At 39.0% G+C, this 27,334-nt stretch overlaps 1 protein-coding gene across 1 annotated transcript in view; it reads left to right on the top strand.

The window, feature by feature from the left end:
• Nucleotides 1–27,334, top strand: part of vwa8 (von Willebrand factor A domain containing 8) — a 166,877-nt gene that overhangs the window by 80,359 nt on the left and 59,184 nt on the right. Inside the window, exons 23-33 of the mRNA XM_051708491.1 lie at nt 1,535–1,670; nt 1,763–1,882; nt 2,605–2,810; nt 12,797–12,948; nt 16,841–16,949; nt 17,068–17,206; nt 17,761–17,948; nt 21,097–21,219; nt 21,320–21,384; nt 21,619–21,744; nt 24,622–24,731. Of these exons, the coding sequence (XP_051564451.1) occupies nt 1,535–1,670; nt 1,763–1,882; nt 2,605–2,810; nt 12,797–12,948; nt 16,841–16,949; nt 17,068–17,206; nt 17,761–17,948; nt 21,097–21,219; nt 21,320–21,384; nt 21,619–21,744; nt 24,622–24,731 (1,474 nt within the window). The remainder of the gene's footprint in view (nt 1–1,534; nt 1,671–1,762; nt 1,883–2,604; nt 2,811–12,796; nt 12,949–16,840; nt 16,950–17,067; nt 17,207–17,760; nt 17,949–21,096; nt 21,220–21,319; nt 21,385–21,618; nt 21,745–24,621; nt 24,732–27,334) is intronic.

The following is a 27,334-nucleotide window of genomic DNA, read 5'->3' as shown; positions in this document are numbered from 1 at the left end:
TATACGAGGCCCCAGGTCTCACCTTCAGAGGCCTCCAGCGAAATAACATTGGCATCATCATTTCCACCAAACATGATCGGATCATGGGCGCCAATAGTGGGGTGCAGATCGTAGTTGGTAAACCGAACAAGCGAAGCTGCTTGAAATGGAGGAGAAGAGAGACGCGAGGCCTGTGCCGGCGACAATTCATCCTCAAAATCTCTGCGCTCTACATCCCGTCCTCGCTTACCTTCCTTATGCCGTCCCTCTGGAGTCGCAGAGGTTAGATATTGAGAGAAGAGGGGACTGGCATTGACTCATAAAGATAGCAAGCCAAGGGTGAAGTGTCTTAAGTTTCATGCGCTCACAGTGAACGCAGTCAGACTCTGTCGGAAAGAGAGATGTATCACTCACACAGAAGGGAACATTTGCGAAACGTCATCCTGAAAAAGACGTTGTTTAGAAAAAGGCTTTTTTAGTTTCTTTTCTAGAAGAAACATACACAATAGATCTACAATTTGCAATACACTGAAGTGTAAAGGATATGCTAATCATTGGAAGCACAACAGGGAAAATAAAATAATCCACTCGCTGTTCAGGTGTGCAAGCTCAGACAACAAAGGGATGAGTCGGGCTTTGGAGAGTACAAGAGATGAAATCATGACCCTGAAGAGAAAATTCTAATGAAATGGTGCTGTGCTCCAGTTAATATGCTCGCAATGACGCGCGCATAAGGGGCGGAGTGCCGAGCCCCATCTGCCAATGAGATTGCCATAATTCCATACAGGCTTCAGAGATCGTCACTCCTGGGAGGAGTTCCCATTACACCAGCTGCTGACATAGCATCGTAGTGAAAGGGAACTTATACTGTACATTGTGTTTTCATACATTTTTCAATTGTCCTTGGAGAAGTTGTGGTATTTATCATATAATATCTGATGTTTCTTAACTTCTACAGTCAGTGTCCCCTTGTCTGTGTTTCAAGTTTAATATGTTTAATAAAACACGAGGCGTGAGACTATGGTCCAATGAGATTTCAGTGTGGGCGGGGCTAGCCAGTGTGGCGTTGCAGAAATAGACACCAAGTAATTGATAAAATTATGAGTTGCTTATCACTGTCACGACTTTGTCACGACATGCCGACAAGATATAACAAGGATAAGGTATAACAGTTAAAACCTTACCAGCCAAAGGCAACAGGAAAGCTTGGAAGCTAAAATGCAAAAACAGGTCATTCATAAATTGTCATGGTTATGGCGTCACAACCATGAGCGCATAAACAAATTACCATCCACGTGTATATATTCAGCACCCTGATGAACAACACCTACAGTTCTCATGTGCAAAGAGCCAATCAGAACAGAGGTCCTTTACATGTTGAAGTCCTAAAGGTACAGCAACAGTCTGTTTAATTCTAATGTTCAGATAGGAAATACATAAAAGCTTGATTAACATTTTAAGTGGACTTCAAATCAAACTCTACAGAAGTGAGGATATCACCCTTTAATGGAATAAAAATGGAGTCATCTGTGCCTATGTGTGTATTGATTTGAAGGTGAAAGCTGTGAAGATGGGATACATCCTTGTTATAGATGAAGCTGACAAAGCTCCCACAAATGTGACGTGTATTCTGAAGACACTGGTGGAGAGTGGAGAGATGATCCTGGCTGACGGAAGGAGAATAGTGTCAGGTGAAACAAGCAGAGAGCATCCAACATATTCCATATCATAGAACCATCACTGACAGTCTTAAAAACACAGGGATTGTTTATGTTTTCCACAGATCTATTGGATGCAGCAGGACGGCCTAATGCCATTCCCATGCATCCAGACTTTCGCATGATTGTTTTAGCTAACCGACCTGGTTTTCCTTTCCTGGGAAATGACTTCTTTGGAGCACTTGGTAAGACTTCTATAGTTAGATGTATCAATGTACTTTATTGATCCCTAAAAGGAGACTCTATTGCAAACGTCACAATTATACACACAGCACAAAATATTACTATTTATGACTGATAGAGTGAATGTGGCATATGGGCTAAAGCACAGAACTGGTAAGCAGAAGGTTGCCGGTTCGATCCCTACAGGCACCACCATTGTGTCCTTGAGGAAGGCACTATCTCCAGGTTGCTCCTGGGGTTGCACTGTAAGTCACTTTATTAAAAAAAAAGTGTAAAAGAAACGTTTTGACTCGCACACAATAATACAAGAGCAAGCAGTACTCTCAGAATGAATAAGGGGCTCAAAGTGCAACAGAATGTAAGCGAATGTGGAAGTCTCAAGACATGTTTTAATAAGTCTTAAAAATGCAGCACTTATGCTGTGAAACACTGAAAAACTGAAGGGGAAAAAGCCCTGCCTCAGACAGATTGACAAACTCAATTGCAAAATGCATTGATCGTATGCCTCAATAATGTCTTTAAATTATCTTCATTATCTTTTCTCAGCAAATATTTATCTGAGATTTTTTTGCGATATATTTGATGAATTAATCAATGTATCATGTAATTCATTTGAGAAATCTTTTTTTATTGAAAGCCCTACTTATCATATTATTACAATTACAGGCATTATGTCCTTATTTTCGTTTTTTTCTAATACTCAATTCATGATTCACTCTGTCAGGGGACATATTTAGCTGCCATGCAGTGGACAACCCCAAGCCGCAGCAGGAGTTTGCCATGCTGAAGCAATATGGGCCGGACGTTCCTGACGCTATTCTCCAGAAACTTGTGGCTGCATTCGGAGAGCTCCGGTCCATGGCAGACCAAGGAACCATCACATACCCGTACTCTACACGAGAAGTGGTCAACATCGTCAAACACCTGCAGGTACTTGTCAAGTAGTCTCACCCTTAGACAGCACACCCATGGACCACCCACAGTCCGTTCACTGACCATCTGATGCATACTGCACATAAAACTGGAAAGCATTTGCGCAGTTTACAAGCTCTAGTCAAATTGCAGATCTGCAGTGCAGCCTCTTGGAGTCAGGTGAAAATGATTTTATCAGTCTGTCGGGAAACAAAATTGTGTTAAACATGTACCAGTATTGTGAGCGCTTTTGGGAAGAAATAATCACTGGATTTGACAAAGTTTGGCAGTTTATTGGTATTACATTTCTAAAATATTTGTTTGTTTTGTTTGAGACACTTTGTAGCAAGTAAACTAAATTTTAAAGGAATGTTCCGGATTCAGTACAAGTTAAGCTCAATTGTCAGCATTTGTGCCGTAATGTTGATTTTCACAAATATTTATTTTGACTTGTCTCTCCTTTTCTTTAAAAAAAAAGCAAACATCGAGGTTACAGTGAGCCACTTACAATGGAAGTGAATGGGGGCCAATCCATAAACATTAAAATGCTCACTATTTCAAAAGTATTGCCACAAGACATAAACAATATGTGTGTTAACATGATTTTAGTGTGATAAAATCACTTAACTTTTCTATGTAAAGTTATAGCCAATTTTACAACTTTGTTGCCATGACGACTTGATGCCATCAATTCTAAAACCTTAAACAACTGTTAGAACAAAAATTTAAATAACAGCTATGATATGTAAGTGAATGTAAGTGCTTTTATAAAATTATAAGCTTCACACTTTTGTTTAAAGCCTCCAAAATTGGCCCCATTCACTTTCATTGTAAGTGCCTCACTGTAACCTCGATTTTTGCTTCTTTTTTTTTTTTTACCCTATAAGCTCTGAGGGGGTTTTTAAAGATTTCCTCAAAAAAAAAAAAATAATAATAATAAAATGGAGGGTGTGTTTGGTATCATTGTAAAGAAAACTTTTCCAATTTTTTTAATTATATAGATTATGGTACATTCTGAGACTCTCATCTTAAGAAACGGCTGACAAAAAATGTACTTTTTTTCTTATTTTTCTTATTTGACATTATATATCTCTGGGTGTAAATAAGGTGGCTCTGAAAAACTGCTTTTGTTCCCAGTCATGTCAACTGTAATGGAGAAACATTTTGTGTTAAACCAATCAAAGCAATCAAAAGCAATCAAAAGTTGTAGCATTACAAATATAATTTATCCTAGTGTCCAAAAACGTCTCCATGCGTCCAAAAGCAGCTCCAAACAAATAAAACATAATAATTGTACATAAAAAACGAATTACACATGCAAACACAACAACTAAAGGTATGCATAGCATGAAGACATGATTTTAGTAATGAGATTTCACAGAATGAGTGCCTTTTGGCTCACTGAGACAAAATTACATGGCTGAATGTAATAGCATATCTAACTGAATTTACATGGCGCCATCTCGTGGTGGCCATATGTAACATTGTGCTTTGTGTGGATTATCTAATGATCTATGCATTCGATTACCTTGTGTGTGGGCTCGTTTGAAAGAGAATCACCTCCTCTAAATTTTATGTTCAGTTTATTTTCCGTGAAGTTATACAGGTGCATCTCAATAAATTAGAATGTCATGGAAAAGTTCATTTATTTCAGTAATTCAACTCAAATTGTGAAACTCGTGTATTAAATAAATTCAATGCACACAGACTGAAGTAGTTTAAGTCTTTGGTTCTTTTAATTGTGATGATTTTGGCTCACATTTAACAAAAACCCACCAATTCACTATCTCAAAAAATTAGAATATGGTGACATGCCAATCAGCTAATCAACTCAAAACACCTGCAAAGGTTTCCTGAGCCTTCAAAATGGTCTCTCAGTTTGGTTCACTAGGCTACACAATCATGGGGAAGACTGCTGATCTGACAGTTGTCCAGAAGACAATCATTGACACCCTTCACAAGGAGGGTAAGCCACAAACATTCATTGCCAAAGAAGCTGGCTGTTCACAGAGTGCTGTATCTAAGCATGTTAACAGAAAGTTGAGTGGAAGGAAAAAGTGTGGAAGAAAAAGATGCACAACCAACCGAGAGAACCGCAGCCTTACGATTGTCAAGCAAAATCGATTCAAGAATTTGGGTGAACTTCACAAGGAATGGACTGAGGCTGGGGTCAAGGCATTAAGAGCCACCACACACAGACATGTCAAGGAATTTGGCTACAGTTGTCGTATTCCTCTTGTTAAGCCACTCCTGAACCACAGACAACGTCAGAGGCGTCTTACCTGGGCTAAGAAGAAGAAGAACTGGACTGTTGCCCAGTGGTCCAAAGTCTTCTTTTCAGATGAGAGCAAGTTTTGTATTTCATTTGGAAACCAAGGTCCTAGAGTCTGGAGGAAGGGTGGAGAAGCTCATAGCCCAAGTTGCTTGAAAACCAGTGTTAAGTTTCCACAGTCTGTGATGATTTGGGGTGCAATGTCATCTGCTGGTGTTGGTCCATTGTGTTTTTTGAAAACCAAAGTCACTGCACCCGTTTACCAAGAAATTTTGGAGCACTTCATGCTTCCTTCTGCTGACCAGCTTTTTAAAGATGCTGATTTCATTTTCCAGCAGGATTTGGCACCTGCCCACACTGCCAAAAGCACCAAAAGTTGGTTAAATGACCATGGTGTTGGTGTGCTTGACTGGCCAGCAAACTCACCAGACCTGAACCCCATAGAGAATCTATGGGGTATTGTCAAGAGGAAAATGAGAAACAAGAGACCAAAAAAATGCAGATGAGCTGAAGGCCACTGTCAAAGAAACCTGGGCTTCCATACCACCTCAGCAGTGCCACAAACTGATCACCTCCATGCCATGCCGAATTGAGGCAGTAATTAAAGCAAAAGGAGCCCCTACCAAGTATTGAGTACATATACAGTAAATGAACATACTTTCCAGAAGGCCAACAATTCACTAAAAATGTTTTTTTTATTGGTCTTATAATGTATTCTAATTTTTTGAGATAGTGAATTGGTGGGTTTTTGTTAAATGTGAGCCAAAATCATCACAATTAAAAGAACCAAAGACTTAAAATACTTCAGTCTGTGTGCACTGAATTTATTTAATACACGAGTTTCACAATTTGAGTTGAATTACTGAAATAAATGAACTTTTCCACGACATTCTAATTTATTGAGATGCACCTGTAAATGAAAACATGGCATACAAGCAACACCAACATAATTGTCATAATAATCTGAACAGTGCAAACTGCTTTATAAATTATCAAAAAGGAAAACTTCTGATTTGTCTGCAAATTTCAAAGCACTTGTTCAGTTTTGGTCATAATGCCTACATGCATTGTAAATTACAGCTTCTAATCTTTCATTCGATACCTATTTTGTGTTGGTCAAGACTGTAGTTGGGGTTGTAGACTGTAGCCCGGGGGCCCGAGCTTAAAGTGTTAAAGAAAACGAGGGCCGAGTCAGAATTATATATTTTTTTGTAATCAACATTATGCCATAAATGTTGTCAATTAACTTAACTTGTATTGAACCCAGAATATTCCTTTAACAAGCAGATCTGTATATTCCACTTTGTTTTCTGTCTGCGAAATAATTAGTACTTATTACATTTGGAAGGACAGAAATTCTGATCACAAATTCTACACAATGTTATACAAAGGTAAAACACAGCAAAAATTCTGTACACATTTTGTCAAAATTGAGTTTCTAAATCGTGTCTCTTAGACTATAGTTTCTCCTGTGATGGATAAGTTTGACTCATCTCTACTCAGATTCAGAGAAACAAAAAATTGCAATAGCTTCAAAATCCACACTTCTATCATCTGTATCAGATAAACCCGCTCCTATACAAGACTACTCGTCAGGCAATACACTCTGCACCAAATGCCCACGGTACATCAAACCTTGGTCTGAGGGTGTTCCCCATTTTAATAGTTCAGATTTTTGTGTGTATGTCTTCGTTGATGAACTGAGTTATGTTTAGTAGATGAGGGCGTGTGACCCTATCTGTGAGTACAAAGGTGCCTTTAGAGAGAGAGATACTGTGTCTCTTCACTCAACCCACTCACAGACTGATCTGACACATACAGGCCACACTGCCATTCTGGGCAACCTGTCTCTGGGGTTTAACTCTGCTCACAGATGCACAACTTACCAGTCACCTCCTCTTGTCCCTGCTTCTCATACCGCTCTTAGGAGTGAGAGAGATACAGATCGTTGGATGTAATTCATCTGTTATATTGGATAAGGAATCAGTTGTTAGACTCATCTGCCCCCCTGAGCATCAAGGAAAGCAAGCAGAAATCAGTGGGCTAGACTGCCTGTGAAAAGTTAATGCACACATGTCTGAATTTATGTTTCTCGTGATCTTCTTTTGATCTAAAGGCCTATGCTGAAATAATTGAAATTAGTTTTGTTTCAAAGCTAAAAGGTAGTTTTCTTGGTGAATGAAAAGCTGCCGACATGTGTCCAGCATACATGGGAACTCCTTTAATATTGTTTAAATAACGTCCCATGAGTCACCTCATGAAGTTGGTTGAGAGAGTGTGCAGAGCTTTAATCTAAAGTAAGTTGTTTTGACTGGTAGTGTAAGTGTTTGAAGCACATACAGTAGGTCTACCTCCATACAGAAAAATATAGTAAGCAGTTTCCTCTTTTTCCTCTGTAGTATTAAAGGGACTGAATGTTAAGCAAAAGAGCTTTGGCATCGCAGTTAATACACATGCTCTCTCACATTGAGTCATGATGCTCATGTGGGCGACAAGAGTTTAGAGCTGCATTCCGATTCTTAGGGTCCCTACGCAGTTTTCACTGCTTCCTATTGACTGAGCATGGGATATCTGTTGAAGTTCACTTCATTTGACAAAATTTGTTCATTTGGAATAACCTGCAACGTCATCAAAACACAGACAACGCTTGTCACGCAGATTACAATTTCAAGTACGATGACATAGTACTTGTGTAAATGCATATAAATTACTTCCATATACAGTATAAACATTTACTGTATGTAATACATCAACATGTATTCTTATAAAATATACATTTTTATATATTTAAATATATTTCTCCAGACTCGTAACCCGTAAGTAAAATGACTGTTTCTCTTTAATATAAAAATAAATGTTTGGTTATTTTATAATATTTGTGTCTCTTAACTGATTTGGAACCAGTTGTCATTATAATGGATGTAACAGTGGCATCTCGTGCACTTTACACTCGTGCACAACTGCATAGAATGCACACCTTAGGTGAATTAATGATTAATAAGTTTCCAGCTGAACAAATACGCTCCCTTTTATTGGAATAGCACATAACAAACTCCAAAAAACTCTAACTAACACCAACATTCTAAAGTTGGCTGTTGGATTTAGAATGTTGAGAAGCATAACTGTTAAAAAAAAAAAAAGGTTTTATTGATTATAAAAAATAAAAATAAAAATATTATTGATTGTCAAACTGCTCAGACAAACACCAACAGCCTTAAGATGGCTGGATATCATGTGAAGTCCACTTCGCAGGGCACTATCGGTCGATTGAAACACACCTCAAGTGTGACTTATATCATCCCCCCTCCACGTAATTTCTTGTCCTCTTTTGCAATGTTTTGTTTTGTGTTTTGTTTTTCTGTTTTCTGTTGTGTTATTTTTTTTGTTGAGTTTTTATTTTTTTATGTTGTTTTGTGTTTTGTGTTGCGTGTTGTTTTTGTTTTGTATTGTGTTGTGTGCTGTTTTGTTGTGTGCTATGTTGTTTTGTGTGTTATGTTTCTTTTGTGTTGAGTTTTTCTATGTTGTTTTGTGTGTTTTGTTCTGTTTTGTGTGTTGTGTATTTTGTTTTATATTGCTTTGTGTGTTTTGTTTTATGTTGTGTTTTGTATGTTGTTTTGTGTTTTTTTTCTCATTTTGTGTTGTGTGCTGTTTTGTTGTGTTTTTTTGTTTTATGTTGTGTGTTTTGTTTCATTTTGTGTTGTGTTTTTCTGTGTTGTTGTGTGTTTTGTTCTGTTTTGTCTGTTGTGTTTTTTGTTTTGTTGTTTTGTGTGTTTTGTTTCATTTTGTGTTGTATTTTTCTATGGTGTTTTGTTCTGTTTTGTGTGTTGTTGTGTTTTTTGTTTTGTGTGTTTTGTGTCATTTTATGTTGTGTTTTGTGTTGTTTTGTGTGTTTTGTTTTGTTTCGTTTGGTGTTGTGTACTGTTTTGTTTTGTTGTGTTTTATGTTGTGTGTTTTGTTTTGTGTTGTATTTTTCTATGTTGTTTTGTGTTTTGTTCTGTTTTGTGTGTTGTGTTGTGTTTTTTGTTTTGTGTGTTTTGTGTCATTTTATGTTGTGTTTTGTATGTTGTTTTGTGTGTTTTGTTTTGTTTCGTTTGGTGTTGTGTGCTGTTTTGTTGTGCTGTGTGTTTTGTTTTATGTTGTGTGTTGTTTTGTGTGCTTTGTTTTGTTTTTCTATGTTGTTTTGTGTGTTGTCACTTTGGTTAAAAGCATCTGCCAAATGTGTAAATTTAAATGTAACTTTTTAATTACTTGGCAGGCCTAGTTCTTCATATAAGTGTGAGACGTGTTAATTTAGTCAGTGGTACAGTGACATTTTCTTTGGTGCGCAAGTGGACCCAGACAGGGGACATGGGTAATTTCTGCCACAGCGTTTTAGGCAAACACTTTTATTTACCTGCAATAATCATGCAACTTAATTATCAAAGATGCACATTTTATTTTTTGTTAAATTCAAATCCAATTAAAATAAAATATCCAAGGCCATACAGTATGTGTCCTGTAGATGGGCATGATGCTTTAACAGGTAAGGATATTGAACCTGCATTACCCACGTGAACATCAAGGCTCAACTTGTCAGGAGCATGTGCATTAAACGCTAGGCCACAACTCCTTCACTCAGTCTAGTATTAGCTCAGCTCTATCTGGGTCACACAGGAACCTCTGATCAATAACAGCAATTGGTAAGGAATAGGTCCCCACTAATCAGGCCTGCCATGTCTCTTGCCTGCCTCGTACAACACACATGCAGAGGATATGAAATAGACTTGTTTGAGTGGATCGTCCATCACTGTGCCAAAAGCATCTTAATCAACACATGTAACTGCTCCTCACTCACGGGAGATCACAATAAATGAAGTGCAATGTACAGGTCAGCTGGGCCAGAAGAAACCGATTTTCTTGTCATGGGTGGCTGCACAATCACTCATGGTATAGACTCTGCATTGAACATCTACTTGAGTCATGTAGCAGGTAGCCTATTAAACCTGAGTTGATCGAATGTGATTTCACATTGATGAATGTGGGTGATTGGTCTTTCAGGAAAACTGCCCGTTTTACAACTAGCTTTTATTAGCATCTATTAAACTGGTGTTTTGGTATAATGATGCGTCTTTCTGCAAGAGCCGGATTTGTTGTTTATCCTCAGGCTTGTGTTTGTGGATAGCAGGTTATTTTCTGGGCCAGGACTGATAAAGGTCGGCAAATGAGCTGCAATAATGTGAGACTTCAATCAAACTCGTCGGTCACCATAGTAACAGAAATGCATCTTAGAGTAAGAGACACTAATCACTATTAAAGCCAACAGAGGCAGTGGTGACAGCAGCAAACCCTTCCCACAGCTCTAACACACTGTTTTTGCCTGGATTCACCACAGAACTGAGTTGCAAATGCTTTTTAAATTCCAATTCAAGTCCAGCATTTCAATAAAGTAGCACACAGGATGCAAAATTGGAATTCAAATTTAAATATAAGAAAGCAGAAGTGAAATGAAACGAAATTCAAAAAACTTTGTTGAACTGCTGTACAGTAAGTGTACATTTCATGTTTCAGTGTGACTTACCTATAAACATTTGATTATAAACACAACATATGTGGTATTTCCAGAAACATTAGATAATAATACATATTCAAATAATAAAATGCCACCTATAAATAAATTAAATACAATTTTCAATAGTTCATTACATTTATTAAATAATTTTATGGACCATGGTGGAACAAAACTCCCCAGAATGTTCTTATTAACCCCAAATTCTGATGTCAATATTTACGTATAGGTATTACATATTATTAATATTTATTATTATAAAGTTATCAGAAAACAATGTGACATGCTGTATGCAAAATTAAAATGTATGACTGTGTTAATTGTTTTGACAGTATTGAACTACTAAAAATGAACTCAGCAAAAAAAGAAACGTTCCTTTTTCAGGGCACTGTATTTTAAAGATAATTTTGTAAAAATCCAAATAACTTTATAGATCTTTATTGTAAAGGGTTTAAACAATGTTTTCCATGCTTGTTCAGTGAACCATAAACAATTAATGAACATGCACCTGTGGAACAGTCGTTAAGACACTAACAGCTTACAGATAGTAGACAATTAAGGTCACAGTTAGAAAAACTTAGGACACTAAAGAGACCTTTCTACTGACTCTGGAAAAACACCAAAAGAAGGATGCCCAGGGTCCCTGCTCATCTGCGTGAACGTGCCTTAGGCATGCTGCATGGAGGCATGAGGACTGCAGATGTGGCCAGGGCAATAAATTGCAATGTCCGTACTGTGAGACGCCTAAGACTGTGCTACAGGGAGACAGGAAGGAGAGCTGATTGTCCTCTTAGTGGCAGAACATGTGTAACAACACCTGCACAGGATCGGTACATCCGAATATCACACCTGCGGGACAGGTACAGGATGGCAACAACAACTGCCCGAGTTACACCAGGAATGCACAATCCCTCCATCAGTGCTCAGACTGTCCGCAATAGGCTGAGAGAGGCTGGACTGAGGGCTTGTAGGCCTGTTGTAAGGCAGGTCCTTACCAGACATCACCGGCAACAACGTCACCTATAGGCACAAACCCACCTTCGCTGGACCAGACAGGACTGGCAAAAAGTGCTCTTCACTTACGAGTCGCGGTTTTGTCTCACCAGGGGTGATGGTCGGACCCACGTTTATCGTCGAAGGAATGAGCGTTACACCGAGGCCTGTACTCTGGAGCGGGATCGATTTGGAGGTGGAGGGTCCGTCATGGTCTGGGGCGGTGTGTCACAGCATCATCGGACTGAGCTTGTTGTCATTGCAGGCAATCTCAACGCTGTGCGTTACAGGGAAGACATTCTCCTCCCTCATGTGGTACCCTTCCTGCAGGCTCATCCTGACATGACCCTCCAGCATGACAATGCCACCAGCCATACTGCTCATTCTGTGCGTGATTTCCTTCAAGACAGGAATGTCAGTGTTCTGCCATGGCCAGCGAAGAGCCCGGATCTCAATCCCATTGAGCACGTCTGGGACCTGTTGGATTGGAGGGCTAGGGCCATTCCCCCCAGAAATGTCTGGGAAATTGCAAGTGCCTTGTTGGAAGAGTGGGGTAACATCTCACAGCAAGAACTGGCAAATCTGGTGCAGTCCATGAGGAGGAGATGCACTGCAGTACTTAATGCAGCTGGTGGTCACACCAGATATTGACTGTTACTTTTGATTTTGACCCCCCCACTTTGTTCAGGGACACATTATTCCATTTCTGTTAGTCACATATCTGTGAAACTTGTTCAGTTTATGTCTTAGTTGTTGAATCTTTTTATGTTCATACAACTATTTACCCATGTTAAGTTTGCTTAAAATAAAAGCAGTTGAAAGTGAGAGGACCTTTCTTTTTTTGCTGAGTTTATGTAATTATTTAATTTTTGTCTCTTGTGTTGTACTAAAGAAATTCCTCTGTTAAGTGACTGTTCAATTTCCTTGACTTGCAATTCTGTAAATTCCTCTTCCTGTCAGTCCAATTCAAATTTAATTTCCAACTCATGAGTTAAGGGAAGCATACTCCTAAATTCTGAATTTTTTACCCAACGCTTCTCTCTGGAATTGTATTTAATAATATTAATATTACCTACAGTATACCTACTCACTGTCTTATTTGTAATGATGGAAAACTAAGATCAGGAAGCTTTTAAATTTAGGTTAAGTATTATAATGACTAAATGCTTTTTGTCTTACCCTCATTTTTTCCAGAAATTTCCAGACGAGGGACTGGCCAACGTGGTGAGGAATGTGTTTGACTTTGACTCCTATAACAAGGACATGCGAGAGGTTCTGATCACAGCTCTGCACAAGCACGGCATTCCGATCGGAGCCAAACCCACCAGCGTGCACCTGGCTAAGGAGTAAGAGCTCAGCTCAACCTTTACTGTCTATGAACGCTCCAATACATCATGGACAACCTTGTGAAAGTTATCTAACTGTCACAAATAAAGAATACCTCTAGAGAGGACCTGCTCTATGGTCCTCAAAAGCGCACACTTGAACACTTTGGGAAGTGTGCAATTTCTGCGCCACCAGCGGCACTCAATAGAATTGCAAAACGTATTAGCAATTTTCAAATGCTCCCCCTCTCTGCATTGGTCTGACAAACAGGTAGCCCCATCTCAAACTCAAAGCATTGGTTGACCCAATGTTGTTAGTATGTCTCATTCAGACCACTCAAACAATTAGATTTCCGGTAGTGGATCAGAAATAACACACTTTACCTTTAACTAATGCATTTAATTCATAAGCTGCTAATTTCAATGAAGATACAAAAGACAAACCCTAAACATATACATGAATGAAAGATAAAACTTACACAGAACACAAAGTGGGGTCTAAAGGTCTGAGACCATATTAAAAATCTGATATTCAAAAGATAATTTAAACCTGGGAATAAATAAGATTTTAGAACTTTGAAAAATGTAACAACTCCTTTGTGCGAAAGGTCAGAATTCCTTGCTTACATTGAAGCACACAAGATGCTCTTTGGAACCATCTCAAATCATGCTGAATAACATGGATCATCGGGTTTTGCACAAACTTGAGTGCATGCTGTCACTAAAGCAAAAGGGGGACATGCCAAATACTAAGAAATTCTGAAATGTTAATTTTTCAACTAATCTTTTCACTCAAATTATTATGCTATATATGATATGTTAGGATTTTTATTTTTATTTTTTTGTTACATTTAAAAACTAAAACATAAGCATTTTTGCTAGTGGTCTCAGACTTTTGGACCCAACTGTACTCAGAAATAACTAAAAATTAATACTTTTTTTTAATTTTATTTTCTCCCCTTTTCGGTACACCCAATACCCAATGCGCTCTAGGTCCTCGTGGTGGTGTAGTGACTCACCTCAATCAGGGTGGCGGAGGACAAATCTCAGTTGCTTCCACGTCTGAGACAGTCAGTCCGTGCATCTTATCCCGTGGCTTGTTGAGCGTGTTACCACGGAGACCTAGTGCGTGTGGAGGCTCACGCTATTGTCCGCGCCATCCACGCACAACTCATCACACGCCCCACCGAGAGCGAGAACCACATTATAGCGACCACGAGGAGGTTAACCCAACGTGACTCTACCCACCCTAGCAACCAGGCCAATTGGTTGCTTGGGAAGCCTGACTGGAGTCACTCAGCACGCCCTGGATTCGAACTTGCGACTCCAGGAGAGGTAGTCAGCATCTTTACTCGCTGAGATACCCAGACCCCCGTTTCGTTGTCATTGTAAAACATTTGGCCTAATTATTAAGATTGTTTTTTTTTTTTTAAGTGCTAGACATCAACATTATATAATAATAAATAATCTCTCTTTAGTAAAGATTATTTAATGTGCTTAGTATTGTAATTGATTCACTTTCAATAAAGGAAATATTTGTTTCTTCCGTCTCATATTTGTCTTATTCCACTTGTTCATGAGTGCAAATTTTCTGACATCTGACATCAAAACCTTAAATCTAGACTCTGTAACAGTATATACAAAAATTTTAAATGTTCTGAAGAAACAAATATTTCCCTTTGATCTTTCAAAGATTCTCTGAAAGATGATTTTCGAAAGAATAAAATTGAAAACTACACCGATGAGTTAAAACATTATGAACACTCTCAGGTGAAGTGAATAACATTGATCATCTCCTAACAAGGCCACGTGTCGAGGTCTGTGTAGATTAGATGGTAAGTGAACAATCAGTTCTCGTAGTCAACATGTTGACAAGGGCCAAATTGTTATGGCCAGATGACTGGGTAAAGCATCTCTGAAACGGCAAGGCTTGTGGGGTGCTCCCAGTTAGCGGTGGTGAGTACCTACCTACAGTTGTCCAAGGAGGGACAAACCAGCTCATCGATGCACGACAGCAACGAAGGCTATCCCGTCTGGCCCGAACCAACAGAAGGTCTACTGATGGTTAAGGGAAGAATGTCACAACACACAGTGCATCGCACCCTGCTGTGTATGGGGCTGCGTAGCTGCAGACCAGTCAGAGTGCCCAAGATGACCCCTGTCCACCGTCGAAAGTGCCTAAAAATGGGCACGTGAGCGTTGGAACTGGACCTGGAAGAAGGTCGCCTGGTCCAATGAGTCCGTTTTCTTTTACATCACATGGACGGCTGTGTACGTGTTCGTCATTTACCTGGGGAAGAGATGGCACCAGGATGCACTGTGGGAAGACGACGAGCCGGTGGAGGGAGTGTGATGCTCTGGGCAATGTTCTGCTGGGAAACCCTGGGTCCAACCATTCATTTGCACGTCTATTTGACATGTGCCACCTACCTAAACATCGTTGCAGACCAGGTACACTCCTTCATGGCAATGGTATTCCCTGATGGCACTGACCTCTTTCAGCAGGATAATGCGCCCTGCCACACTGCACACATTGTTTGGGAATGGTTTGAGGAACATGATGAAGAGTTCAGGGTGTTGACCTGTCCTCCAAATTCTCCAGATCTCAATCCGATTGAGCATCTGTGGTATGTGCTTGACCAACAAGTCTGATCCGCGGTGGCTCCACCTCGCAACGTACAGGACTTGAAGGATATGCTGCTAATGTCTTGGTGCCAGATACCACAGGACACCTTCAAGGGTCTTGTAGAATCCATGCCTCAGTGGGTCGATGCTGTTTTGGTGGCACATGGAGGACCAACAGTATGTACACATTTAAAAAAAATTATTATCTGTTCATAGCAGTGTTTTATTGCAAAAAATATGTTAATGTTTTTCTTGATATATCACCTGATTGAATTGCAGTAGTTGTGTAATGTTTCCTCTGCATGGAAATAGTAAGTGCACAATAGTCAGATGAGTATGATAACTATAACCTTCATAAATGCCAATGAAGTTCAGCCGCACTACAAAGAAAGCAATCTGACATCAGAGCTAGGGCAACTACACTACCAGTCAAAAGTTTGGACACATTTGAATGAATTTTTGTGTCTCATAAAGATCTAAAGCCTTATGCTAAAATTCTTGAAATGAGTTTTGTAGACAAATATAAATTACTGTATGCCAATGTATACATTTCTTTACTAAACTAAAATTTTAAATAATTTTTTTTTTTTTTTTTTTTTTGAGAACTATCTAGACTACTTTGAAGAAGCTCAAATATAAGGTAGTTTAGATTTGTTTAACATTTATTTTGACTACTACATAATTCCCGGACCTCCTAATGTTATTTCGCAGTTTTGAAAACTTTTATAACTTTTAACAACTATTATTGTACTAAAATGTGTCCTGTAGGTGTGTCCAAACTTTTGACTGTTAACATTTTTAATTAAACAATGTTCCTAAAACAGATACTAACCTTTTTAGTTGTATTAGATTATAGTGTTGATTAATTGATTGACAGTGAGGTTTATTTAAACATCACTTAAGTGTCTCGTACTTGATTTTCATTCGCAAACAAGTGTTTATAGTTGGTGTGCGTTTTTTTATGTTAAAATACTTTCTCCTAGTAAGTGAGCCATTCGTAGTGAGCCTTTTCCTCAAAAGGTTTAAACACACTGGCACTATCAAAACATTGCTCTGTTTGTTTGAGCATCCAGACCAGCCCAGCTTAGCTAAATTTGTTCAACCAATGCCGTGAGTATGGGTGGGACTTACCGTTTCGACATTTACTGTACATAGTTTTTGCAATTCTGTTTGTGCTGCTGGCGGTACACAAATTACACACTCCACCTTTAAAGATGTAGAGAATGATTTTTTTTTTAAACATATTTTTCACTGAAATAAAGCCAAAAACCCCATGCCCTCTTCCCAGGTTGCCATTACCAGACTATAAGATGGCAGGGTACTGGACCATCAATCAGGGTGGCAATGCACGCCGAAAGCTGCTGTGTCCAGCAGAGTCCCATCGCATAGAAATCAAGGTATCATAAACCTCTCATTGCCCATGCATGCTACCTCTGTTCCAATGAAACAATATTTCAAAGTCTTTATAAGCAAACTACACTGTGACAGTACTGTGATATGTGTGGTGCTGCTCAGGGCCCAGTGTTTCTGCGAGTTCAGAGTTATCCCTCTGAGAGACACGAGTCCAGAGCTATGAGCTTCACAGAGGAACAGGCTCACTGGCAGATCCCCATGAACGAGGTTAACATCGTCTGTGATGTCACCACTGCTAACGGTAGGCCAGGACTAGTGCATTAAAGGCAAAGTTCTCAAAAAAATTAAATTCTGTCATGATTCACTCACCCTCAAGTTGTTAGGCGGTATTTTTTAATCTGAACCCAAAAAGATGGTAGAGCTTTTTGGAATGTTATCAAAGAGTAACAACTTTTGGTTATATTTTGGTTGGTTAGGGTTAGTTCACAGCTTACACAGTGCTGTTGTAGGACCTCAGACTATTAAAAATATAGCACACAAGTCTTAGATTTTTATGGTGTTTCTTTTTTTTTTTTTTTGGAGCTTGACAGACATGGTCAGTGTGAACTGTTGTTGTATGGAATAGAGCAGCATGAACATTCTTCAAAAGTTCACCTATTTGTATTCCACCAAAAATATCAGTATGTCAGTTTGGAATGACAATAGAGTGATTACTGTAAACAATGACAGTGTAAATAACTTGGGGGTGAACTTTTCCTTTAATACGTATCTATTAAATCATGTTACATTCATCTTGAATGCTAAAACAGAAAGTTAATTTTTATTATTTTTTTTTTTTTTTTTTTTGTCCCATAGGTTCAATTTATGTTGCCACATGTAACCCTGTATCACTGTATGCGATGAAGGAGAAAGGGGGCTCAGTACAGTGCATTGAGCTCAATGACATCTTCCCTCGTACCATCAGTGGAGTTTGGCAGCCCTTCGTCTCTGTGGCAGCACTGGGCAGCCTGCTGCAGGACCAGGTGGTGCTGCACGAAGAACAGGTGTGTGTGAGTGTGTGACCTGTAACCCACCCCCTCCACACTGGCACTACACATAAAAGCACTGCTGTCCACTAGGTGCCATTAACGTTTAATTTACGATTCCTGCCCTGATGTTTATCTGAGACACATGCTGTTATTATCTGAGCATGGAAACAGAAGATTATCAATATATTTCCATTAAACCCAAAAGGGAAAAACAGTTTCTAATAATAGTGGATAGATATAGTAAATGGGCAGAGATCAAAACAAATTTGAGCTGGAGTTGTGAGCTAACAGATTTACCATAGTCTCTGGAAATGATGAGATGTGTTGTTTGTGCAGTGATACCATTTGAAGTTAATGTTTCATAAAAAGTGTTTTACAGTCCCTTAAGGTAGACTGAAGCATTCATTGTTTTCCACTGTACTTTAATGGATGTTATTGGAACTATTTTAGAGGCTTTATTTTATCCCTGGTTGAAATTTAAAGGGCCACATTGTGCACTTTCATAGGATTTAGATTTTTCCCTGAAGTCTACTTATAATTTTTATTCAAGTTTTCTTGCACCAAGAACAGACCTAATTTAGCATTACACCACCAATTTCTATCCTCTCTCAAACTATTAAAATTTAACAGACTCAACTTTTATATTATTGTCAAGATTAAGGAAGATGTTTTTGGCACTGTACCTTTATCCTCATGCGGCCACGAATACACATGGCTTGGCTTCGCTCTACGTAACACATTATTTCATTTTAACCAACTGATCTCAGTTCAGGAAATTCTGAGCTGTCATTAAAGGGTTAAATTTCGACATACAGAGTCATGTGACAAAACAACATGGCGCCGACCACAGCGGAGTTTGTCTTTGGGAGAAACGCCAACAAACCTAATTAAGTTTTTACATTGAAACCCGTTTGAGACAAAAGATTAGAGTCTCTAATTTCATCCGATATGCCATTTTTAAAATTTGAGTGATTTATCGCGAAACACCAAGCTGCTAAATACAATATACACTATAGTGTACAATAGCACTAGGTTTTCTTTAGAAATCCTATATTTACTGTACATTTTCACATTGAGAAAAAAAAAATTTTGCTTTCAGAGGCTTTATATGGAGTTAGTTTGAAAATAATTGTTTCTTAAATCTAGAAAACATTGTTCCAAAGCAGCTTTACAGAAGATCAGTTGTAGTGTCTGTAACATCTCAAAAACATGAATAACCAACACTCCTGGAAACATAAACAATAAAAAAAAAAAAAAAATCTGACTTTCTATAGAGTACCTTGGTATTATTTAAAATTTCACAGCTTAGGTTCATTGTACACATATGTGGACATCAATTTTTAGGAAAACTATTTGCTCTAAAATTTGTTTTTTTGCATGTTTATTAGGCGCTACTAGTTACAAATCAAAAAGGGAAATTGAAAAGGCACACAGTAGTCATGCTCGGGTCTGAGGAGGTGATGTGTGTAATTTTTGAGATATTAAAATAAATTATCTTAATATGCAGAGAAAATTATAAGTAATCCATTTGTAGGTTCCCGACCAACCTGACACAGCAACATTGGATCAGCTAATTTTGGACGGGACAATCTGTTTGGGTGACCAGTGAAAAAAAGAACCCGTTGGTAAACCAGTTTGAAAACAATCATTATTTTTGCAAAATATGCTAAAGGCGCAGAAATTATACACTTTGGTGGTTTTAGCTACTGTACCTTCAGTTTTGGGTAGCAATGGACTACATGTAATCTGGATTGTGTAATCAGATTACAAAAACCAAGTACTTGTAATGACATAGATTACATTACACTAAACGTGTAAGTAGATTACAGTTACAGTTGTTTCTCAGGGAATGACAAATAGCAAATTGCTATTTGATTTCATGTTTACTAGTGTTTAATGAAACGAGAGTAAATTGGTTATTACATTTTTTTATTACATTTAAAATGTATGATTTTCATCAAAACATGCACTAATCCAAAAGTAATCATATTACATTACCTAATCTAAAAGATTACGTTACTGGTTACAATTTTTGTTGTGTCATTTGTAATCCGTGCCAGATTGCATAAATAATCTACCCAACATTAAGACTTCTGTATGTAAATTACCTCTGTTATGATTGGTGAACAATTGCGTAACAGCATGGTTGTCTAGGCGGAGCAAGTAGCTAAATACTGACTAGGCTTTGATATGTAAAAATGGGTGGTCATATGTTAATGTGCTCATGATGACCTTACCCATTTTTGCTGAATTTTCTGGTCTGGGTAGCCTGGGTAGAGAGCTTTGCTTTGTGTTCATTCGAGTATGTCTACAAGGAAAATTCTGTTTTCCATGATATGTCCCCTTTAATGGGCATATTTGTAGGTATTCCATAGCCCTTTTCATTACTTTACTTTCCTAATAAGGTACCAAACCAAACAACAAGAAGCAAATAGGAAGGGAATTCACATTTACAAAATACAGCTGTTGCATATTAGAGTTGAGCATGGTGGAAACCTTAAAACACCTCTGTGTAACAGTGAAAAAATGTGGCATGGAGAACATGATTACTTGTTGCTAATAAAAATCTAAAAATACACAATTCCAGACATAACTGGGGGTTGTCCAGGGGTCGTGGCTTTCCCAGTGGAGAAAAAGTAAAGGCTGAATGGAACAGTGCGGCCCGTGACCATAACAGTCCATCTCAGCCAAAACAACCATCTTTCCAGAAGTGATGCAAGCCATCTATAAATAACACAGACAGCACGAGTGTATGCAAGTCTGTGGCATAAGAAAGTCATAATGCCGCAGATTCATTGGTGAGGGCCTGTAACTCCTCACAAACCTTTCTTATAAAAGTCAACTTTTATTTTATTGTAAGATGCATTGTCAATGAAGGCTAGACTGGCCAAGTGTCCACAACGTACTGTAGCTCTGTTCCAAAATTTGTTTGAATATGTGTCTAGCCTTATTTATTTCACAAGGCACAGCAGGAAAAAACGGCCCATTTAATTAAAAGGGTGAGAGACTGGGTGGGAAACGGTGATGTTAGACTACATTATACCTGTTCTTGGCACATAAATCCTTTACTAATATTATAAGTGGACTAAGGGGAAAAAAGAAAATGACATGACCTCCTTAACAAAAATGTAGTTAGGTGGACATCCCTGTCTCTGTTCTATAGGGTAACACAGTTCTGCATCTGGACTTGGTTACTGGTGCTGTCAGGAGACTGGTTCTGTCTCAGGACAAAGAGGAGGAACCAGTGCGCAAGACTTCAAACTGGTGGAGCAATAAAGAGAGTCAGGTAAAAACCATGCTATTATCTGTTGTTAACTATTATGTCATACAACCACATCTCGCATTATCTTGAAAATTATCTTCAGCTTTTGCATTATTGTCATTAGCCAGGATACAAAATGTGCAAGGAGTTTGCCCACAAGAACTGGCTTCTGTTCTACAAGGAAAATGGGTAGGTTTCATCGTTCCATCCTATATGAGGCATGTCACTCCTACGCTTTGTTCCAAAATCTAGTGAGCTATCTACGTAAGCAGTATCAGGCATCATAGCTGCACTCCCAACATGAAGGCTGTTCCAAGGCAGTTGCCTATGTAGGCAGTTGGCAGCTCATTAGGTTCTGAAACAGAGTTCTAGTGTCCTGTTCAGGCATGGTGTAATGATTTCCACTATGCTGTACTTGGACAGGAGTCAGCTGGATGTTGTTGATGTTCTAGAAGGTCAGGTTCACACCATCTCCCTCCCCATCAACCTCAAGGCTGTATTCCTGGTGGCTGAAGACCGCTGGCTACTTATTGAGAGCAAGACTGACAGGTGCCAAAGAACTTCATTCTACAGATTCACGAAGTCATATCTTAAAAGGATAGTTCACCCAAAATGAAAATTCTGTCTTCATTTAGTGATGCTCGTCTTGTTTTTGAAGACTGTACAGATTGCTCTTTCACATGCTGGTGGAATGTTTGGGGACTGGAGCTTTCCTGCTTTGAATAGGATGCAGTTATCATAAAAGGGGTCCATATGACTTGTGTGCTGTATTCCAAATCTTTTGAAGCCATATGACAGCTTTGTTTGAGGAATAGATGGAAATTTATGTTGCTATTTACTGTTAATCTTGCTATCCAGTGAGCTGTAAAGTTGAGAACCCTTAAAACTGGATCATGAGTCAGTGAGTTGAACATCTGAGAACCGTGAGCAAATCATTCAGAGGTAATTTTTCCATACAACAACGTAACTCACTGCTTAACCACCATACTACGATGCATTGTTGGAGAAACTGACAAGCTAGTCACGACTGTTTTCCGAAACCGTAGTAGCTAAGTCACACATCATTCAAACCATGTTGTTTCAACAATATTGAGCTGACGTTAATGACATTACGCAGGAGGTGGAGTTAAAATATGTGCGGATATTAAATTGTAAAAGCTCATTTACACGTACTCCAGATAGCTGTTTTATGCACAAAAGCTGCTGAAGACACGAAAGTGCTGTTCACTGTGTAATGTGACAGATAGTGGGGTTTCCCTTTATATTAGACTTTGGGGTTCCCCCAACGCACTTGAAAACATACGCACATGCAGACTCTTCAAAAACATACAAGAACTTCACTTATGCATTAACACGGACACATAAGCCGTGTTCTCTGACAGAAACCATGTGCTTTAAAGCGCTATCTCAAAACAGCCTTTAATCCCTTAAACGGCTGCATTCGTGTTTACATGACGTCGGAATAAGTCGTTTTCTTAAGTGCATGTAAACGTTGTCAAATTCTTAAGAAAATTAAAGTTCTTTTTATTATATGAAATAAAATATATAGATGCATTAGCAAAGAGAAATGATGTCCACACAGTAAACTAACTGGGAACTATGCTTCTAACCACAGGAAAAGAGCTGTAGTTCCAACCTCACAACTTTGCAATGCTGTTTGCGAATGTTCGTTACTTTGGTTTTGGGAAACACCAAATTGTTGAACCGTGTTGGTAACGATGGAACTTACAACCATTTTTGGATAACGATGCTTTTGGGAAATGCACCCCAGACTGGTTTGATGAACCGGATAAAAAAAAATATATATTAAATTCGTACACGGATATTGTTACTTCTCTTATGAATGCCATGGAGAGCTAGTGCAGATGTCAAGATTTAAATAAAGATTTCCTTCTGCTCCACAGCTATCATGTGGCTTTAGAACACTTGGAATATAGCGCATGAGTCGTATGGGCTACTTTTATGATACTTTTATAGTGATTTTGCATCCTCCAAGTTCCAGTCCCCATTTATTGAAATTGCATGGAAAAGAGTGACCTGTACATTCTTCAAAATTTCTCAGTGGAAGAAAGTAAGTCATATGGGTTTGGAAAAACATGAGGGTGAGTAAATGATGACAGAATTTGTATATATATATATATATATACACAATGAGCCAAAACATAATGACTACTCACAGGTGAAGCAAATAATGTTGATCAACAAGGCCACATGTCAACGTCTAGGTAGATTAGATGGTAAGCGAACAATCAGTTCTCGTAGCCAACGTGTTGAATGCAGGAGAAATGGGCAGGAGTAAAGACCTGTGTGACTTTGACAAGGGCCAAATTGTTGCCAGACGTTCCTTCTGTTCCTTCCGGTCAGCAGTGGTGAGTAGCTACCAACAGTGGTCCGAGGAGGGACAAGCCACAAACTGGCGACAGGATGTTGGGTGCCGAAGGCTCATCGATGTGCAAGGGCAACGAAGGCTATCCCGTCTGGTCCGAACCGACAGAAGGCCTACTTGTGCACAAGTCAGAGAAAATTTTAATGATGGTTATGGGAGGAATGTGTCACAACACACAGTGCATCACACCCTGCTGCGTATGAGGCTGCATAGCCACAGACTGGCACGTGAGCATCGGAAATGGACCTTGGAGCAGTGGAAGAAGGTCGCCTGGTCTGATGAGTCCCATTTTCTTTTACACCACGTGGACGGCCGTTTACATGTGCGCCGTTTACCTGGGGAAGTGATGGTACCAGGACGCACTGTGGGAAGACGACAAGCCGGTGGAGGGAGTGTGATGCTCTAGGCAATGTTCTGCTGGGAAACCCTGGGTCTGGCCATTCATGTGGACGTCAATTTGACACATGCCACCTACCTAAACATCGTTTTAGACCAGGTACACCCCTTCATGGCAGTGGTATTCCCTGATGGCAGTGGCCTCTTTCAGCAGAATAATGCACCCTACCGCACTTCACACATTGTTCGGGAATGGTTTGAGGAACCTGATGAAGAGTTCAAGGTGTTGCCCTGGCCTCCAAATTCCCCAGATCTCAATCCGATTGAGCATCTGCAGGATGTGCTTGACCAACAAGTACGATCCATGGTGGCTCCACCTCCATCCATGGCAACTTACAGGACATTTGTAGGATCTGCTGCTAATGTCTTGGTGCCAGATACCACAGGACACCTTTGGGGGTCTTGTAGAATCCACGCCTCAGTGAGTCGGCTCTGTTTTGGCGGCAAGCGGAGGACCAACAGCATTTTAGGCCGTGGTCATAATGTTTTGGCTCATCAGTCTGAGCCAAAATGTACGGAAACAATATAGTTTCCGCACATTTCTCAGACTTTGAAAAGGGTGTTTTCAAAATTTATATAAGATAATTAGTCTTAACCAATGTTACTTTGACGTCTTAAACTAAACCTGCTATCATCGTATGCAGGAAGTTCCTGCTGACAAAGCCTATGCACATGGGCTCAGAGGAGACAGGAGTGTGCCAGCTGCACACCATCACTGAAGATGCTGTTAACACCGGCTTTGGCACCAACTCGGGTAAAGAACTCCTCATCTTGAATATTTCAATGTACCCTGCTTCTTACCCAGTTATCTTCAAAGTACTTGTCGCTCTTTGGCCACAACTACAAATCAGAAATGAATCTGCATTGCCTTTTTATCCAATCAGGGCCCTTTAGAGCCTTTTACAATTATCAGTCTCCTTTTGTCTTGCTTTGGCAAATGTATATCTGTTCCACATCTGCTTGACTGACATAAAGCTCAGGGAATTTTTTTAATCTGACTTGTGTCAAGTTCAGGACTTGGTATTACATCTAGGCAAGAATATCATAGAGAGTTGGGTTGGTGGACTCTTTTGACTTGGGCCTGTTAGCAACCACCTAGGAACACCCTAGGAACTGCACAGGAGTATGCTAACAACCACTGAGAATGCCCTGGGATCGTGTTGGCAACTTTAGAATAGGCAAGCACCACTCACTGTTTGTTTTTGAATGCCTGAAATAGCAAGAGAAATTAATTGCTGCCCCTTTGTTTGTAAAGGCCATGGAATGTTGTTTATGGAAGATCAACATCTTCACAACACTATCTCTTGATGAACTACCCCTTGTCATTTCTTCAGCACTGAGGTTACATGCCATTTCGCCATCCAATGCATCAGTTTATGATGCGTGAAGAGCAGAAAGAAGCTTCATAACTCATTGTATCAGTTATTGAGATGAATGTCAGTGTCATACAGATAGACTAATGTCAGTACTTAGTGGGCATCATACATCTAAAGTGTCAGACACGCTTCAGTTTTTCCACTTTTGCTCTGAAAAATGAGCGTGTTTTTGATGACATCAGCAGGATTGAGGTCTTAATCAAATCGAGCATGGCAGGGTGTCACTAGAAGATCTAACGACCAATTAAATTGGAGTATAAAGATGTCATAAATGTAGAGTCATGGTAGAAATGCTTTGAACCCTTTTATGAGTTTAGCAGTGAAGGACACATTATCATCTCTGTGTGAGGTCATTTTAGAGGGACGCTCTGAATACGTGTCCCACCTGTCATTAGTTTTGAAAATAGCAACATTTCCACTTTGAAATTAATCAGAGATAATAACTAGAATGTTCTGAACACAAATGTACAATTTCATTTTGGTTTATTTCATAATGACATTATATATACACTCACTACCCATAAAACCACCTATCATCTGACCATTAACTTCATATAGTTTAAAATGTGTATTAAAGAAATATAATTATGCATATTTATTAGAAACATTACTACTATGTCCTGACAGAAGGAAGAGCTTTTATAACACCATCAGATATTTATGAAAACATTTACAAAATTAGGAAATATCAAAGTCGACCTTCATCTTTCCATATTTCACCTGCTATGAGTTCAAGGTCGCATATGCTCTGGTGAGTTTTATAGGGTTTTCTGTTTTATACTTTGAAATAATTGTGCATATATTTTCATAACCATGAAATGTGGCTTGCTCCATCATTTTGAGTCACTTTGACTCAGAAACACATTCTGAGTTTTGTGCTCTAACATAAAAATGCTTAGTCAACATTTCAATGATTATATCTCGACAACAGTTTGGATTAGAAACGTAATAACTATTTAACTAATAACGCAATTAATCGCATATATCAGTATTTGCTGAGAAAGGCCCCAAAATAATATAATTTAATAATTAAATATATAATCATTTAAATAATTGTAAATATTATATAATGTATACATATTGTACATATATTTAAGCCTATTTCCATAAGCCTATTTTTGGCCTTTTCTAGACTGTAATCCGTTTTCATTTGAGTTAGTCAATCTCTCACAGGACGCTCTCCTTCTGTACGATTTAAAATGTTTGTCTGTGCAGGTATGTACACATGCGTCACTAGATCCCATCTACCCTACACTGGGGAGGAGACCAGAGGCCGTTCTTTTTGAATGGGTGTTAATGAAGGAGACTCTTCAGTACGCTGAATCTGGGCCATTTCTAGATATAAGCGGTATAAGCAGCCGCTTAGGGAACCTGAACCACCAGGGGGCCCTGCAAAGCAAGGTCGTTTTTTTATTTTTTATTTTTTTAAATACTAAAAGCTGCGAGTAAGACTCAGGCAGCTATTATGGGTCATTTAGACAGTTATAGGTGCCCCCCATGCCCCGAGAGGGAAGTGAGAATATAACTGCAATTCATTGGAAAAATTTCGCTTGGGGCCCCCATATGCTCAGAAACGGCCCTGCGCTGAATAAACTGCTTTTGTGAGATAACAGCTCATCACTTAATGAATTGACCGCCTGTCCGCTAATCTTCAATATGTTTTACACAAAATAATCAATTTGAAGTGAGCTAAATGCGGAGATTACTATGATAAAATTGCTATTTTATATGAGAAGACACAGACAATTTTGTGATTGGTAGGTGTCAGTTTACACCTCTCCCCATTTATTTGTATTGTACCCGCAAACGCTGACATACGGTCGTAACATGCTAATTGACCAGTATGCTCTCTCCTATGGTAAAGCTACGGAGGTCAGTATCTAAGTATAAAAGAATCTCTCATGAGTCTCGTCTCACTTTGGTTGTGTCACGTTTCTGTGTCTTGCACCATAAACAGACATTTTAAGACTGTGTCGAGCTA

The sequence above is a fragment of the Myxocyprinus asiaticus genome, chromosome 10 (genome assembly GCF_019703515.2).
Source record: "Myxocyprinus asiaticus isolate MX2 ecotype Aquarium Trade chromosome 10, UBuf_Myxa_2, whole genome shotgun sequence".
In the NCBI taxonomy this organism is placed as follows: Eukaryota; Metazoa; Chordata; class Actinopteri; order Cypriniformes; family Catostomidae; genus Myxocyprinus; species Myxocyprinus asiaticus.
This window is presented reverse-complemented; position numbering and strand designations above follow the sequence as displayed.